Genomic DNA, 15797 nt, shown 5'->3' on the forward strand with positions numbered 1-15797 from the left:
TATTCCAAGTAATACATCGCTAATACACCGAACAGAAGCCTGGTATCTTGCGTAGATGCGAAAACCCCCACCAAGAGACACATACAATCAAGCCGACATCCGTATCGTAGTTCTCCTCTATCATGATTCAATGTACACGCTTTCGTAGATCAGCCAAACGTATCACCGCGGCCGTCTTAACATATACCATACACATAGTATCCATACAAAGTCATCTTCCTCATCACTTCCTCACATTCCCCTTGCCATCCCTCCATCGCCCATCACTAACGCAGATAAATTTGACGTTTCTTCCACGACTCTTCACGCTCTCTACACCTCCAGCTTCAATCCATCGACCCAGATTCTTGCATTGACTGACGTCGAAGCGTTCGAGGTCTCTGCAGCCCTCCACGACAGCTTCAACACCAGTACCGGTGACGCGGACACAACCTCGTACAGAGAGATTTCGCAGTTCGAGGAGGTGTAGGGATATACAGCGAAGAGAAGTGTCCGAGACCGCGGAGCCGCAGAAGGCGAGGTTGAGGTGTGTAAGTGAAGGGAGGCCGAGAGCAAGGACTTCAGTTGCGGTGTCAGAAAGGGCACAGCAGAAAGACTGATATGCGTTAGTACGGGCATTCTGCCTAGCATCACATGTAAGATAGTAGACTTACGAGGTCCAGTTCCTTGAGTCCTTTCGCCGCGTTCGTCAGGTACACAATTGCGTTGTCGGTCAGATATGTGCAGTCTGCGAGGCACAGCTTTGTCAGCCGTGGAAACGGATATACACTCCAGTGTTGGAAGCCAACGTCGGTGATAGTCGTGCATCTTGTTAGGTCGATGCTCTCGATGCGGTTCGCTGCATGGACAGCGATATGGGCCATACTGCGATCAGTGATGTGCTTGCAGTAGCTCAGCGTGAGACGTCGCAGCTTCGGACATCCAACAACAGTACCAGGTGGTAACGGTTGCGGAGCAGGCTGATTAGCACCCTTTCCTTGTCGGCGACCATTTATCTGAGCTTGGTGTTGCGCATGCGCCATTGCCATCTGAGGTGGCATCTCTGGAACCACCCACCCTATCACTCGAGCGAGAAGGTTGTCGCCTACTTTCCTGCAGTTGCTGAGGTCGACCTCCTCAAGGCCCTTCGCCTTCTGCACCATCTCCAGTACAGCTGGCCCAGTGATGTCCCACACGCTCTTCATGCGCCAGATTCTTACGCTCGGACCGCAAGTCTTTGCCAACTCGGCGAAACCCTCGTCTGTCACGTGAAAGCAGTTACTGATGTTGATGTATCGTGGACGACTGCCTACGAATGGGCAAATTACGTCTACAAGCGATCGATCCGTGACTTTGCGATTGTATTTGCTAAGATCAAGGTCGTGGAGTATATCTGGCGACTCAGATATCAACTTGTTCCAGTGAGAAGAGATTACACGCAACTTCATCAGTTCGTGTATGTCTAGATTCGCAAGAATCTTAGTGAGCACTTGATCCGACAGTATGCCCCTTCCATATCTACTTGGTCTGTTGACTAGCCGAGGGCGTTTATAGTCAAGCGGCATTTCTGGTGGAGTGGACGCATGCTTCGATATGGAAAACGATGGTGATGGGGAAAGGGGCGAGCCACCGGGCGATGGTGACTTGGGGAAATCTGTTTTTGCTGGGCTGGATGGCGAGTCCGGTATTGATCCTGGTGGGGGTGGAGCCAGTGAGCCTCTCCTTGACCTCGACCTGACATTGTCCAAATCAACGTTAAGAAATGGGTCTGGATCAAATGGTTCCATCATCTTTTCGTCTCTCCGGGTGGGTGTCACCGGATTGTCGATGTCGATGGTGTCATTGAAAGTGACAGTTGGCACACTTTTCTTGCGTCGTGGTGTACGGGGTATTATGTGATCCGCTATGGCTAGATCGTTGATGTTGGGTGTACTGTTCGCGTCCAGCATGTGTACATCTTCGTCCTTGGCGGTCCGTAACCGCTCCTTCGCGACCGACTCGACCTGTCGGCGTACATCTGGAGTGCACTTCTCCCAGAGGTGGTTCAAAGTGTCACCGCTGATCATGAGACATTCGACAGCCGATACGGAGCGGACCGTAGCGGTGCGGCGTGGCGCAAGCGAGAGACTGACGACCTCGCCAAAGTATTGCCCGGGCCTCAATCGGGCCTTTACTTCCTGGAAATGTTGCTCGCCCGCGGCGATGGATTTTCGACGGCCTATGGGTGAAGTGGTACCGTTCTGCTCTGGTACATTCATGCTGATGACCTCAACCTCGCCTTTCACGATGAAGAAGACGTCACGCCCTTGTGTGCCCTGTTTTATTATGTCTGTGAAAGGATCAAACGAACAGGGTTGCGCGCGCATGCCGATGAAGTGGAGGATGTCGTCGGGCAGCTCGGAGAAGAGAGGCAGCTCTTTGAGCAGCGGCCGCACATGAATACTGCCGCTTCCAAAGGCACTATGGGCTATGGCTTCAGCGAGGCCCGGACTAGGAGACTTCCTCTTCTTGAAGGCATTGATCTCTCCTTCGCGTAGAGTGCCGCTCTCGGCCATGATCACGTCGCCATCTTCGCGGTCACGCTTGCCTGTGATCTGACGCATGGGTATCGCAGGACGCTTGCCTCCCAACTCTGACTTCTTGCGCTGCAGAATAGCCAGTCGCTCCTGCGCTTCGTGCATGATGGCCACTTCCACTTCGGGGAACGCGGGCAGCTCCTTCATGAGGTCCTCCTTGTTCAGGCGCACTACCAGCGAGCGCATGTTGGCTATGATGGTGGCGGTGCGGGGGATGTCCATAAGGATACCGATCTCGCCAAAGAACGCACCGGGCTTCAGCTCTGCGTATGTGCTCTCCTGGTCCCGCGATGTCACCCGCACAGCTCCGCGGACCAGCCAGTACATGGCCTTGCCCGTCTCGCCCTCGGTGAGAATTGTGTCATGAGGCTGGTATAGCTGCGGCTTCAGGTGCAGGCCAACCTGGGTGAGGAAGGAGTCGGGGGCTGCCTGGAACAGCGGGAAGGAGCGCAGGCGGTCGAGCAGGTCTAGCGGTAGACCCTGAATCGTCGAGGCGGCCAGCGGGGAGGGACGTATCGGGCGGGCGGGATTGGAGTCGCTGTCGTATGCGCGTACCATGGCAAAGGGATCAGGCACCGGCACGCCGCCATGAGCCCGCACGGGACCTCCTCCAGGCCTGTATCGGCGCATCGTCGTGTTGGTGGCCGGCAGCGGCGCCAGAGGCAAACTTGCCGGTTGGGAAGGAGCGAGGGGCAGGTGTCAGACGGTTAGGGAAGGAGCTCGTGCGTGGTGGGGAAGGGGCGATGCAGTTGTCGGGCAGTCACCAGCTCATGGTGGTGCGTGGGTATGCGCGGTGCAGCAGCTCGAGTGTCTCTGGGTTGCGAGATGATTGCTCGGCGAAGGAGCGGGATGCAGACGAAGCGCAGCGGGTGGGTAGCACAATGACTGAGCAATGCTGCAGCTGGGCGGGCGGAAAGCTTGGGTCAGGGCAGCTCGGGAACCTGCAGTGGGTCGGTGCGTGCTGGCTGCTGTGTAGTGTATAATTTCTTGTGACTGAAGCGTGCTGCTCGGAGAGATGATGGATAGATTGCGGGACGAGGCTTGGTCCCGCAACGCGGTGGATCAGCCTAACCTTCTACTAGGCTTCTCGAAACCGCATGCCAGCCTTAGCTATAACACCGAGCTCAACCTTGCCTCTTATCATGGCTATCAAGCTTGGGAATTTCTACACAGTGTGTCTGCTACGCCCGCATCCACTTCAAAACTTCTCCACACCCTCCAGAAGCCTTCTGGAATTTCTTTATCGGCAAAAAAGCACAGAGATGTGCCTCGTGTGTCGGCTATTATTACGAACGGCAGCCCACCACCGCACCGACAGTCGGCCCCCTGGCGCCTCCTGTGAACTTCCACCGTCGCGTGGCCCCTCCCCTTCGCATCAGATCACGTCGCAGACATGGCTCGCACGTCGCACGTCATTCCCGCAGCAAACGTTTACTGCTCCTGCATGTCATCCATTTTTCGTCAAATCGTACAGAGGTATCGTGTTCCAGGTTGCGCCATCCATAACTCCATACCGGAGCCTGAAAATTTCGCCCCTAAGAAATGTCGCGCACGCCTGGCGCCAGCCCCAAAGTCCCGGATACCTTGTCAGCCCGGGCCTACCATCCTGAAGCATGTCTAGTATCTCCTTCGGTCATCGCGCTCATATCTGTCATCGTACCTATCGTCACGGTCGTATCGGTCGTCTCTCCTGCGGTCATTCCTGCGCTTGTTGTCATCGTAGTCCTCCTCCCAATCGCCGTTCCTTTGCTGCTCCTTCTTCCTTTTGCGTTCGTCCCAATGGCCCGCGGCTTCTTTTGCACCAACACCGCCTATGATGGCTCCAGCAATCGTTGCGACAGTGTCGTACTTCTTGCCTTTAGTCGCTTGATTGCCTGCTATGCCGCCCACTAATGCGCCACCAACAGTCGCAATCAGACGGCTCTTCATGTCGTCGCGAGACCGAGAGCGCGAGTTGGACCGACGGCGTCGCGTTTCTCGTCGGCCTTGTCGCTCAGTGCGCGGCGGAGACCACGATGAGCCTCTACGTTGGGTACCTGGTCTGCCGCCGGCGCCTCCGTATCCGCGTTGTTGACCGTAGTCAGGCTGACTTTGCTGTGGGTATGGCTGTTGTTAGTTAGCTTAAGTCTTGCATACTGTTCAGAGTAGAGCGCACTGCTACCTGCATGTCGCGGGTGTCACTCGGTCCGTCGCGACCGCGCGGGACTTTAAACCCTGGCCCCGGCGCCCTGTGGTCGTTCTGTTCCGTCTCGTAATACCGATCATCTGGGCCATAACGGTCTTGCCTGTAGTCTGGCGCATACATCTCTGGGTCCGAATTGTAGCCGTCTACACTCTTCGGTACAGAGCGAGGCGAAGTGTACCCCTTGTCGGGATTTCGCGAAACGTTCTGAGCCGGGTAGGACGACTGTTGTGCGTTTTGAACAGGCGGGCCTTGTGCGTTTTGCTGGAATTGGTTTTGCTGCGCTTGTAGCTTGCGTTTCTTCTTTCCTGTTTTGGGAAATGCCGGAAGACGATCGTAGGTTCTGTCAAAGTACTTGTCGGTGAACTTGTCAAGACCCTCGAATCCGAGCTCCTGTTTATCGAGAAAGCAAATCAGCAGGTCGCACGCTTGAGAGGACGTCTGCAGGGCCGCGCACCACCATCTCTTCTGCCATAGTGACTAGACCCTTGTGGTTGGTCTTTCCGGTAGATCCGTCTCGGTGTTACGTCCGCGAACCGCTTATTCGGATAGCAAAAGTACTGAATGTGTCGACTGACTGGCATGCCCAGTCTCTTAACGTTTAATCCCGCTTGGCGGGAACCCCATGATGCCTGTTTTCATGCGTTTTTGGTATGACGTAGGGTGGTGCTAGTTGGGAAGAAGCTAGAGGTTTGGCGTAGCGCCGTCGCTCATCAGGAACGGCTGTCGGCACGCCGGGGTCTGGATGCGATCATTGCGCAGGCAAAGGCGTTCTCACGGCGTTGGCCATGCCGGTCTGGACATCTTATCGAAAGCTGTATGGCTCATTTTCAAGCTGATGTTGATGACAGCCTGCTATTTCTGTGCGCTATAACAGCAGTCTCTCGCAGAGCCTGTAGCCAAGAAAACCCGGATACCTAAGCTGCACCATCACGCGAAGCGCACCACAGATGTTGCAACCTCCATATCGGCCCATCCGACTCATCAACATATCAATCTTCACATCATACAATGATTCACATCGAAACGAAAGCGCGCGAAGTTGAGGAATCAATCGGGTATACATTCTCTGACAGGCGCATTGCTGTCGAGGCTGTTCAAATGGCTGCTCCGCAGATTGCGCTGATACACAACGGTGCCTTTCTTGGCCTAAACAATAACAAAAGGTTGTCTGTCTTGGGCGATGCAGTGCTCGCCAAGGTGCTGTGCGGTGCTTGGTTCGATGCTCGCAATCCGAGTGGTAAGAAACACTTTCCTTCAGCACATGTGCTGCGGGGTACTGAAGATATCAGGCCGAGTGCTTTCTCAGGCGCAATGGACGCGAATGCGCAACGAATCGTTGAGCAACGATGCGCTGGCGCGCCGGGCACACCAGGTTGGTCTGGATGAATGCGTCATTACGGCTGACAGCAAGCCTGTCGTGTCTCCAAAAATGGCGGCCACAACCTTTGAAGCTGTTATTGGTGCGGTTTATCAGGATGGTGGAGATGCGGCCGTCCAGCGCGTCATGCAGCCTCTCGGTTTCTTCGACCATGAGCTCCTCACGGTAACGTCTCAAATCCTCCTCTTCCCGTTATGAATAGCGATGCTATATTGACTGACGTGCAAACTTCTAGATCCCGGCACAGCTGCCCCTGGGATCTGCTAGACAAGGCAACCCCAAATTCTCTTAACGAATAGTTGGCGCCTCATTCTGCTTCTCACTGCGTTTGCGCCTCCGTGAGGAGACTGGAACGCAAGGTAAAGACGTTTCTGGGGCGCCTCTTTGTCGCTTCGATAATTCGGGGATGTCTTGACCATCAAATCTCAGCCACAGCTGCGCCGCACCCGCTTGGGTCTACCAGCCTGCGCTCTCGGATTCCACTGCGCCATTATCAATGTGTCTTCTGCATATGGATTCTAATGCATGCAGCAGAACGGCACCCCTCCTCCGGGCACGTAGGCAGTTGCCTGGAAGCCTTGCGAAGGCTCACCGGAAGTATGCAGCCTGGTACTTCGTAAACACCCTTTGAGGTGCTGATCCCAACATCGCACCTTAAGCATCCTTTGGTTTATAAGTTTCAGGGCACTCAACTGCCGCAAGACCTGCCCTCAGTCACATCGCTCCTTGTTTTAATGACATCCCGCTCTTTTTTTTTGTTGCAGGAAAATTAAGCTCACGTCGCTCTATTCGTCTTGTCCAGCATGTCTTATCTTACATGATGTAACTTTCAAACGCTTCTGATAGCTGTTCACGGCCAGTCGATCGATGCATATGCAGTCCGTGGCACAGCTTCTTAGACCGAGGGGCTGTCAGCCTTGCTCCTTTGCCAGTGACACATCGACTACGGTCTGGTTACATGAAACAAATTAGTGTGGCGCAGTCACCGGTGAAGTCTGCAATGGATCGATCACTAGGCAGAGATATCCAAAAGATGAATGAAAGCCATGCATCTGTCGTTGACTATAGGAAGTACCCACAAAGCTATACTCTCTACCACCAAAGCCTAGCTGAGCAACCGAAGAGATCTCGCAAACATGACCGACATGAACAGCCGCATCTTGCAAGTCCAGACCATGACTGGGAATCACTTCCAGAACAAGCTGCTATGTGCAGAAGCCTTGCAGATGAAGGAACCCAATTGTCCTCTTCGCGTCGAAGGAACACTCCATCTCTTCCACAAGAACAGAGACCTCGAGTTGGTCGGAGACGCTGTCATCGATGCTGTGCTAGCTACTATGTGGTACGAAGCGCGCGATCACAATGGTATTTCCAGACTACAACGCTCACCATAGCTCGATACTGATTATACCAGGTGAGCGTTACAGCCTCGCAGCTTGGACCCAGATGCGCAACGATCTCGTCAGCAATGAGAAGTTTGCTGAACGTGGGTTCAGCCTTGGACTGGACAAGCTTATCATCATGAACCGGGGCATGAGCAGCCCATCTAACGACATGGTCGCGAACACCTTCGAAGCCATTGTGGGAGCTATACACGTAGACGCACGAGATGCATCTTTCGCCGCTGTTCGCAATGCTCTCGAGCACATGGGGTTCTTTGACCACCCTCTACTCTCTGGGTCGTCCACTGTCCAGCACATCACCACTGGACTTGCCGCCACCACTCTTGCTTAGGCCATCGCATTCCCGTGATAGGTTACAGAGAGAACACCAGAGTGGCCCGCAAGAAGGGACGCAGAGAGCTTGTGAGTGCTGTTGGAAATGGTTTACCTTTCTTCGTTTGTTACCATCTGGAATTTGGAAATTCGAGAAAGACATTGAAAGCGCCACTTACTTCGACACCTCTCATAAGAGCTCTACGCCCCTTCTTGCGGACCACTCCGGGGATCTCTTTGCCGCCTGTCCCTGGATTTCACGCTTGTCTCGCAGTCACCAGGCCGATCGACCGCAAACGTTTCAAAGTTGAGATCAAGCCGGGGACAATTCTAGTATCACCATGATTCGATACGTATATAGGATGCTTGCGTCTATTACATTCATTTCTATCTCATGGTCGCACTTCTGCGATGCTTTTATAACTACACGTCCACTATATACAAACATACCAATATACAACCCCCCTCGTTCCATCATTTGCCACTCACGCCTCATTTTGTAACGAGACGGAATTAGATTAACGAGAACGCCAGTTACACCCGTTCACCCAGCGAAATATCCAGGTGCAAGGAAATTCATCTCGATGTTGCGCTTGTCAGGCAATTATTTCACCACAATGTTCCACTACCCTCATTCAAGTGCTTCACGATGTCAGCTCATTAGTAAACACATGATTTTCTCCTTCATGCGTCTGAAGTAAAGTCACTCAGTACAACTCCGTCTCAGGGCGTACGCAACCGAGTCTCAGGCTTTCATCAGAACCAGCACTTTCCGAACTACAGTAACACACTATCGTCACATCTACGATGAACCCGCAACCACAACCAGATATGTCTGAGGGAGATCAAGATCCGCGGTTCGTTACGGTGGCCAACGAACAAGCGAAAGACGCAGTTGGAGAAAATAATTGCCAGAACGCAGAGACCATTGATGATCTATTCAATAGAGTCATTGGCGCCATTCATCCCGAGGTTCTCGCCGCCATCAAGGCGGGAGGAGCCGATCTTGGCGAGTTTACCATGGACAATATGGACCTTGAGTCCTGGCAGATTGATGTTCCCCTCTCCCCAGAGCAGAGCGACAGCCAGTACCATCAGCTGCCGCAGTGGCACGAAGAACGAAATCCGTATAACGAGATACGCTATACACCAACAGAGCCGAACGATACGAGTCTAGATGATGCTCGTGCGGCCGCCGTGGTTGCTTTTGCTAGAACTCGCCAGCATGCGCAAATATCTCAAGGTTTGCTCAGTGAGCCGCAGACATCACCGACAACACCACAACATATTTATCCGCCATACACCCAAGCGAGAGTACCGTGGATGCAAGAACAGTTACAACTACAAAGTCAACCCATGATTGATACATCGCAACAACAAGTAGCCGGACGTCAGTCTATGGCATTGCAGCCAACAGTGCCGACCCCCGAGCCAATGCAAGATCAATCGTGGCGTCTAGATTTCACACGTCCAACAACGCCACAAGTAGCAGTTCCTGCTTTCTCAAAGGCGCCCACTCAGGTACCACGCGCAATTGCCGCCGCTCCCCCCAAAAGCATGCATTTCGCCAACTTCGCTGAAGCACAACAAGCTGCGGCCACCCGCGTCATTCACCACGATTATCATCCCCTGGCAAACGACAGCAGCTTTCCCCAAGACGAAGCGGCCCGCAGATTCTACATCCGTCGGCTGTACGATGCCTTCACCGACATCACCCAATGTATCGACAGCGCCACTGTTGCCAATTTCGACCTTCGCTGGGCTACCCTTTCATCCGGCACCTCTCCCTACACACCAGCCATGATCACCACGGTCTGTCACGCCCTCCTCTCCATCGCTATTAACCTGCACGCCCATGGCCCCATCTCTCTCAATGTCTACGATCAAGGCAAGTTAGAGAACGTGTACAAGTACCGCGATCTCACATTCAGTGCACGCATCGACAAGGTGTGTGAGCTGATGCGCATCAGCAAGGCTAGGTGTGGAAATCTGCTCAAGTTTGAGGGGCTGGAGATGGTGGTTGCCACGGCGCCGTTGCTCATTAGACAGACGAGGAGTAACTATCACCACAATCGGAATAGACAGGATGATCTTGTTGCGGGTAAAGAGACGGAGGCTGAGGAAATGGGGCATGATGACGATGAGAATGAGGATTAACATGGGTAGTAGTGACGACTTCCGTCCTTCCTCGCTAGATTGCGTCTTCTTCTGTTTCAAGTTTAGCTGAGGCGGACGGTTGTACTGGTGCTTCTCTCAGAAATTTGGCACTTTCATGGATACGTAGTAAATTACATGAACCTTTTATCGTCTCGCAGACTTGTTCGTCTTTTGCTTAGATCTGCTTTGCGCATTCTAACGCGACCCTAGAGCACGCGTGTACTGACCACTGTTGCTACTTCGTGGATGATAATTTGCAATCAAACGGGTGCTTTTTCATTGAACGATGTGACTTTCGTGGGCTTTGATATTTGTGGTTGTGATGGTGAGCAACGTCTCTGCCCTGGTGGCCGGATCATCGACGCGTGACGTCACCTTTTCGCCAGGACTAGTACGTGCTCCGAGCTGCACGCCCGCGTCTTCGGTACGTGGCTTCCCTCTGATCCACGTTACTGCAAACTGGCGAAGTCTCACAAAGCGACGATCATCTTCGCGCTCGCTGCTGTCTGGAGACTTCGGAGAAGAAACACCAAATCTCGAACTGGAATTCCCAGCCTACTCTGGTTTCACGCGCACTGCATCGCGTTGCGACGCGACGCACTACGTCTTACGATGACCAGTCTCATGGGCATCAATGCTGGCCCGTACCGTCTTAACGTCTCGCGCGCCTGCTTCATTTGAGAAGAACAGATTAATGCGTTCCATTCACCGCTCGGGGGTGCTGGTGTTTCACGATGTTGCGCTGCTTGCTCCTGGCGTTCACGCGATCATTCTATCGCCTGGCAAGGTGCCCAGGTGCATTCACACCACCTGCCTATTATGGTAAAATGCGCCTTCTATTTCAGGTTTAGACTGGCAGCATACATCGCCGAGACACAACTCAACCCCAGTTTAGGACAGTATAACAGTCAGGCATACATATCTGAAGATGATACCTCCAAATCCACAGCAAGAGCAGGAGCAGGACGCATGGGATGCTCGGAATGCTTCATGGCATATTCCTGACGCAAGAGTGTATTCGTCTCCCATGATGTCAACAAACTACAGCAATAACTACGTCAACTACGGCAACATGAGTCCACATATTGGCTACGCACAGGATACGCCAGCTGTCAATCCAATGTTCGCCCCTCAGTACTCTGCTCAACAATTGGACCAACATAGTGTTATTGCGCCGCCTAATACTTACCGAGGTACACAGAGCTACGCACACTCTGGTCACCCGTCCGATTTGTATGCTTCTCTTGATGAGGCTATGGCTGCCATGCCGTCACCTGATTGGAGCCCACCCATCAGCGACGACACCCTTCCAACATCAGACGCGCACCGCCAGCAGTGGGTCCAAAAGCTCCTCGATGCCGTCAACAACGTCAAGAATACCGAAGGCAACAAAGGCAAAGACTTCCAGAAGCGTTGGAGTGATCCCGTGACAGGGCCAAGTAACTACTACCTCTTTCTAGACAAACTCATCCTTTGCTGGGAAATTCAGGATCTCGTAGAGCGCTTGCACCGGGTTGGGCCATCGGCACTGCATTCCTTCGACGATAATTTCTGGGAATCAGCAGGGCGAACACGAAGCTGGACGTTCCAACACCGGATGAGTAGGATCATAGAACTGCTCACTGTTTCCAAGACAAGGTGCGACTCCTTGCTCGGCGGCAGTAGTCTGCAGAACATCGTAGCCAACCCAGGGGAGCGCGCCGTTGCAACCAGGACACAAGCAAGGCAGAATGCGAAGCGTGGTAAGACGCTGAAGGCTGGCCGGGTGGCGAAGAAACGGAAGGCAAGAGGGCATAAAGGGTAGGCACTTTCTTTAGCAGCGTAAACAATGATCAACGAGGTACCTCGTGAGTCTTGGTATCAAGCCTTGGTATTCCGACTAACGGACTTGTTTTCCAGTGACCTGTCGTGACGTTGTAGCGAGGGAGCGATACCCCCTTTCCCTGATGAGGGAATGAATACCGGAGAGTCTCATCCTGTCGTGACCGCGATCGGTGTGATGGCAGTGACTACCACGTTTCTGTCGGAATACGGCACCGAATAGCGATCATATACTCATCATACTGTGCTCAACGCCTCCAACTAGTGCATCTAAATGTTCGCTACTACTATGCCAACGCTTGTCTTGCTCCATCAAGTCGACTTGATATCGCCCAGAAGAAGTGTTTCCGGATCACTCGAGGAAGTCGAACGATCTACATCCCGCGTAGACGCATGGATTTGCGGCCGCGGTCAAAAGCAGTTGCCACATCCGAACTAAGAGCCGCATTTATGCAGGGCCAGAAGCTACCGGGTGGATTCGCAGGACGCGTGATTGGTGTCGCTGCCAGGACCGTGTTCGGTATTTTCGCCTCCCCATATCCCCGCTGTGCCTAGATCTGTGCCAAGTTAGAAGAGTAGCATGCATGATGCATGCGCAAGTGGGTGATCTAGCTAGAGCGCAAGTCAATCCATCCGTTTCAAAATTAGACAGACCCTTATCTCTTGAGAAGGTTAACCATTGTAGGTCTTCCGGTGAAGATGGGGTTGTGGCTTGCATCCGTTCGAGCTACGCAAATCTTCGGCTAGATAGTGGTAGTTCATACCGAATTCAACTATTGCGAAGGATTTAATCAGGCACAATTTCGGCGCGTATAGCCAGAGTCTCGGGCCTGGAGCCGGAAGCCGTGAAGAAATGTGGCCTCCGTGGGTGCATGCCCTTCCTCAGGCCACAACTGTGGATACGATATTATGCAATTGTTACCACGTCCAAGAGTACACACGAGTAATTGTAGTCGTTTCGGCGTTTGAACTCGGAGTCTTGGTGTGAAGGATTTAGCGAGGACACGGGGGGCCTTCCCCCGTCCAAACGTTATCGCCTCCGCCGTCATCCCCACATCTCTCCTTCATCCACCCAATCCTGAGCATCTACCGAACCATATTTGGTCTTTTCGCGCACCAGCAAGGTTGAGGTCAGGTCATGTTCGCCAGCACACCTCTACCGCCAAGACCGGATTGTCCCCGCTCACACTTCATGTCTCGTGCGCGCTTGCTGTTCACTCTGCCGCGTGCGCGAAACATCCAACCACCCAGGGACCGCAAGCCGCACCATCGGGCCTTGCACCAGTGCTTAGTCCGCACATAACACCAAAAACAGTCCAGACCAACAGTTTGACCGGATGCGTGTTGTCCGATCACTAACAATAGCTGAAGGCGCAATGTTGGGACGTTGTCACGGACGTCCATGAACAAAGGATGGGTGTTGAAAGAAGCCCACTCAAGGGCGCTCGGCTGACGACGAAGCATCTTGGCCGTCGTATGTGCCGTTCTCCATCTTGGCTTACAACGAGGCGAGAAAAGCTTCGGCAGCCGCGGCGGCACAGCTCGTCGCTGCGGGGTCAGTCGCCAAGTTTTGTGGCTGCTTCAATGGCTCGAAGCTTCTTTGCGAGCAAGTCTCGCGAGGAAGCTTCGCCAGCGCTTGCGGAGCTTGGTCGGACACAAGCACAGAACGGTTTTCGGTGCTACTACGCATATCAACGAAGTATGTGTGGTGTGGTCGCGCAATCTGTAGTCGGAAAGTTACCACGTTTGCGGGAAATCGAAAGGGCGACCCCATGGGGAAGATGTCAACGGCGTCGTAGGATCGTCACACCCACTTCTTTCCTCCGCTCTGAGAGAACGCACTGATACGTCCGATCCGACCCCGGGACATGTTCTGTTTTGTCACTTGCGCACAAGCGCTAGCTTGGCCCACCGGAAGGCTTAGTGCAAAATAGCGCTCTTGGCGGACCGGAGATGGTTACATTCACTGCAAATCGAACTGCACGGACGGACTTGGCAGAACTTGGCTCGCATCAAGACTCAGCGGCTGACTGACATGGGCGTTGATAGTATCGTTACGAGGCGTTCTGGTCAGCCAAGATGACTGCGGGTATATATTGAGCTCCCCCGCGCTCGATCTTGAAATCAGCAGTGCGATCGGACTTGCGCCTACATCTACAGGGCAGTCTTCTTACCTTCTCATTGCCTCCAAACTCATTTCAAGTTACCATCAGCACCATGGCGAGCACCAACCGCCCAGCAGACCCATTGGCAAAGGGCATCATCCCCACCGCCAAACAGAGTCTCAAGGATCTCTTCACTTGGGACCAACGTGTAGTCGTTCGCAATGACTACGGCGAGGAGCACTGCGAGTGGCAGAAGCCAGAGCCTCTCAAGAATCCTATCAGCCTGTTCGCTCAACTCGGGTAAGTTCTGACTGTACGAAGTGCATGTGAGACATATACTGACTTCGTACCTCTACCTCTGCAGATTGAAGGATTGGCTGTACTTCCTTGTCGGATTCCTCGCATGGACTGCCGATGCCTTTGACTTCCACGCGCTGTCAATTCAGACTACCAAGCTTGCCGACTACTACGATACCTCAAACACTGCTATCTCGACGGCCATCACCCTGACATTGCTTCTCCGCTCCGTCGGTGCTGCTATGTTAGTAATACCCATGTACGAACTGTATGTGAGACAAATACTGACCCATTTTTAGGTTTGGCGTGGCGGGCGATAAGTTCGGTCGAAAGTGGCCCATGGTTCTTAACATGATCATCTTGGGTCTTCTCCAGGTTGCTACCATCTACGCTGGAACTTTCCAGCAATTCTTGGCTGTACGGAGTCTCTTCGGTCTCTTCATGGGAGGTGTCTACGGAAACGCCATCTCCATGGCGCTTGAGAACTGCCCGTAAGTACATCTGAGTTAATTACATGGAAGTCCCATACTGACATTCGCAGGGTCAACGCCCGTGGTCTTATGAGTGGTATCTTACAGCAAGGTTACTCATTCGGTTATGTGCTCGCAGCTTGCGCCAACTTGGGTGTCGGTGGTGCGACCAACACCTGGAAGACCGTCTTCTGGGTCGGCGCCGGTTTCTCGATCGCTGTCGGTCTCATCCGCGTATGCTTCCCTGAGTCGAAGCAGTTCCTAGAGGCAAAGAAGGCTGGACACAAGAAGGCGCCCGGTGCCTTCTGGGCCGAGACAAAGCAGATGCTTCGCAAGGAGTGGAAGATGTGTGTCTACTGCATCATCCTCATGACTTGGGTATGACAAGCCACTGACAAGTTGATGGAGTACCGCTAACATCTATCAGTTCAACTACTACTCCCACACGAGCCAAGACAGCTACACTACTTTCATGAAGGAGCAGAAGCATCTCAGCCCCGCAGGTGCTACCCGTGCTTCCATCCTGATGAAGACCGGTGCCTGTGTCGGTGGTACCATTCTTGGATACACCTCGCAATGGTTCGGTCGTCGCCGCATGATCGTCTGCGCTGCCTTGATCTCCGCTTGCCTCATCCCAGCCTGGGTTCTCCCCACTACTGAGCGTGGTCTATCCGCATCTGGCTTCATGATCCAGTTCTTCGTCCAGGGTGCTTGGGGTGTCATTCCCATCCACTTGAGCGAGCTGTCACCGCCTGCTTTCCGATCCTCTTTCGTCGGTATCACCTACCAGCTCGGAAACATGATTTCCTCGCCCTCCGCTCAGATCGTCAACGCCGTCGCCGAGGCCACTATGATTAGCACTGCAAAAGGCGAGCAGTCTCCCGCTTACGGACCAGTCATGGCTGTTGCGACTGCAATCATCGCTCTCGGTATTGCTGTCACTACTGCTCTTGGCCCCGAGAAGAAGGGTCGTCACTTCGAGGAGGCTGGTCCTATCGGTGCCAACATTGAGCCCGTCAAGGATATTGAGACTGGCAGCATGCACAGCGAGAAGGACGGTGTCAAGGCAGTTGAGGTCGTTGACGGCTCCAACCACAACGAGAAGGCTTGAGCA

General features: G+C 53.4%; 6 protein-coding genes across 6 annotated transcripts; 4 read left to right on the forward strand and 2 right to left on the reverse strand.

The window, feature by feature from the left end:
- Positions 1 to 223: 223 nt before the first annotated feature.
- Positions 224 to 3185, reverse strand: J4E88_004817 (uncharacterized protein; the record flags this gene model as incomplete). The annotated part of the gene is made up of 2 exons (XM_049398460.1): positions 224 to 595; positions 654 to 3185. 2 exons carry the CDS (start codon positions 3183 to 3185, stop codon positions 224 to 226), a joined length of 2904 nt encoding a protein of 967 aa, XP_049256021.1.
- A 987-nt stretch (positions 3186 to 4172) lies between these two features.
- Positions 4173 to 5212, reverse strand: J4E88_004818 (uncharacterized protein; the record flags this gene model as incomplete). Its single annotated transcript, XM_049398461.1, has 3 exons — positions 4173 to 4661; positions 4711 to 5130; positions 5195 to 5212. The coding sequence occupies 3 exons, from the start codon at positions 5210 to 5212 to the stop codon at positions 4173 to 4175; spliced, it is 927 nt and encodes a 308-aa protein (XP_049256022.1).
- Positions 5213 to 7254: 2042 nt separating this feature from the next.
- J4E88_004819 (uncharacterized protein) lies at positions 7255 to 7852 on the forward strand (the record flags this gene model as incomplete). The annotated part of the gene is made up of 2 exons (XM_049398462.1): positions 7255 to 7483; positions 7533 to 7852. 2 exons carry the CDS (start codon positions 7255 to 7257, stop codon positions 7850 to 7852), a joined length of 549 nt encoding a protein of 182 aa, XP_049256023.1.
- Positions 7853 to 8664: 812 nt separating this feature from the next.
- J4E88_004820 (uncharacterized protein) lies at positions 8665 to 9990 on the forward strand (the record flags this gene model as incomplete). The annotated part of the gene is made up of 1 exon (XM_049398463.1): positions 8665 to 9990. One exon carries the CDS (start codon positions 8665 to 8667, stop codon positions 9988 to 9990), a length of 1326 nt encoding a protein of 441 aa, XP_049256024.1.
- Positions 9991 to 11020: 1030 nt separating this feature from the next.
- On the forward strand, positions 11021 to 11794 carry J4E88_004821 (uncharacterized protein; the record flags this gene model as incomplete). The annotated part of the gene is made up of 1 exon (XM_049398464.1): positions 11021 to 11794. The coding sequence occupies one exon, from the start codon at positions 11021 to 11023 to the stop codon at positions 11792 to 11794; it is 774 nt and encodes a 257-aa protein (XP_049256025.1).
- Positions 11795 to 14028: 2234 nt separating this feature from the next.
- Positions 14029 to 15794, forward strand: J4E88_004822 (uncharacterized protein; the record flags this gene model as incomplete). The annotated part of the gene is made up of 5 exons (XM_049398465.1): positions 14029 to 14216; positions 14281 to 14457; positions 14513 to 14704; positions 14755 to 15061; positions 15111 to 15794. The coding sequence occupies 5 exons, from the start codon at positions 14029 to 14031 to the stop codon at positions 15792 to 15794; spliced, it is 1548 nt and encodes a 515-aa protein (XP_049256026.1).
- Between the last annotated feature and the right edge of the window lie 3 nt (positions 15795 to 15797).

This window comes from Alternaria novae-zelandiae, assembly GCF_023758075.1.
Source record: "Alternaria novae-zelandiae strain BMP 2774 chromosome Unknown scaffold_8, whole genome shotgun sequence".
In the NCBI taxonomy this organism is placed as follows: Eukaryota; Fungi; Ascomycota; class Dothideomycetes; order Pleosporales; family Pleosporaceae; genus Alternaria; species Alternaria novae-zelandiae.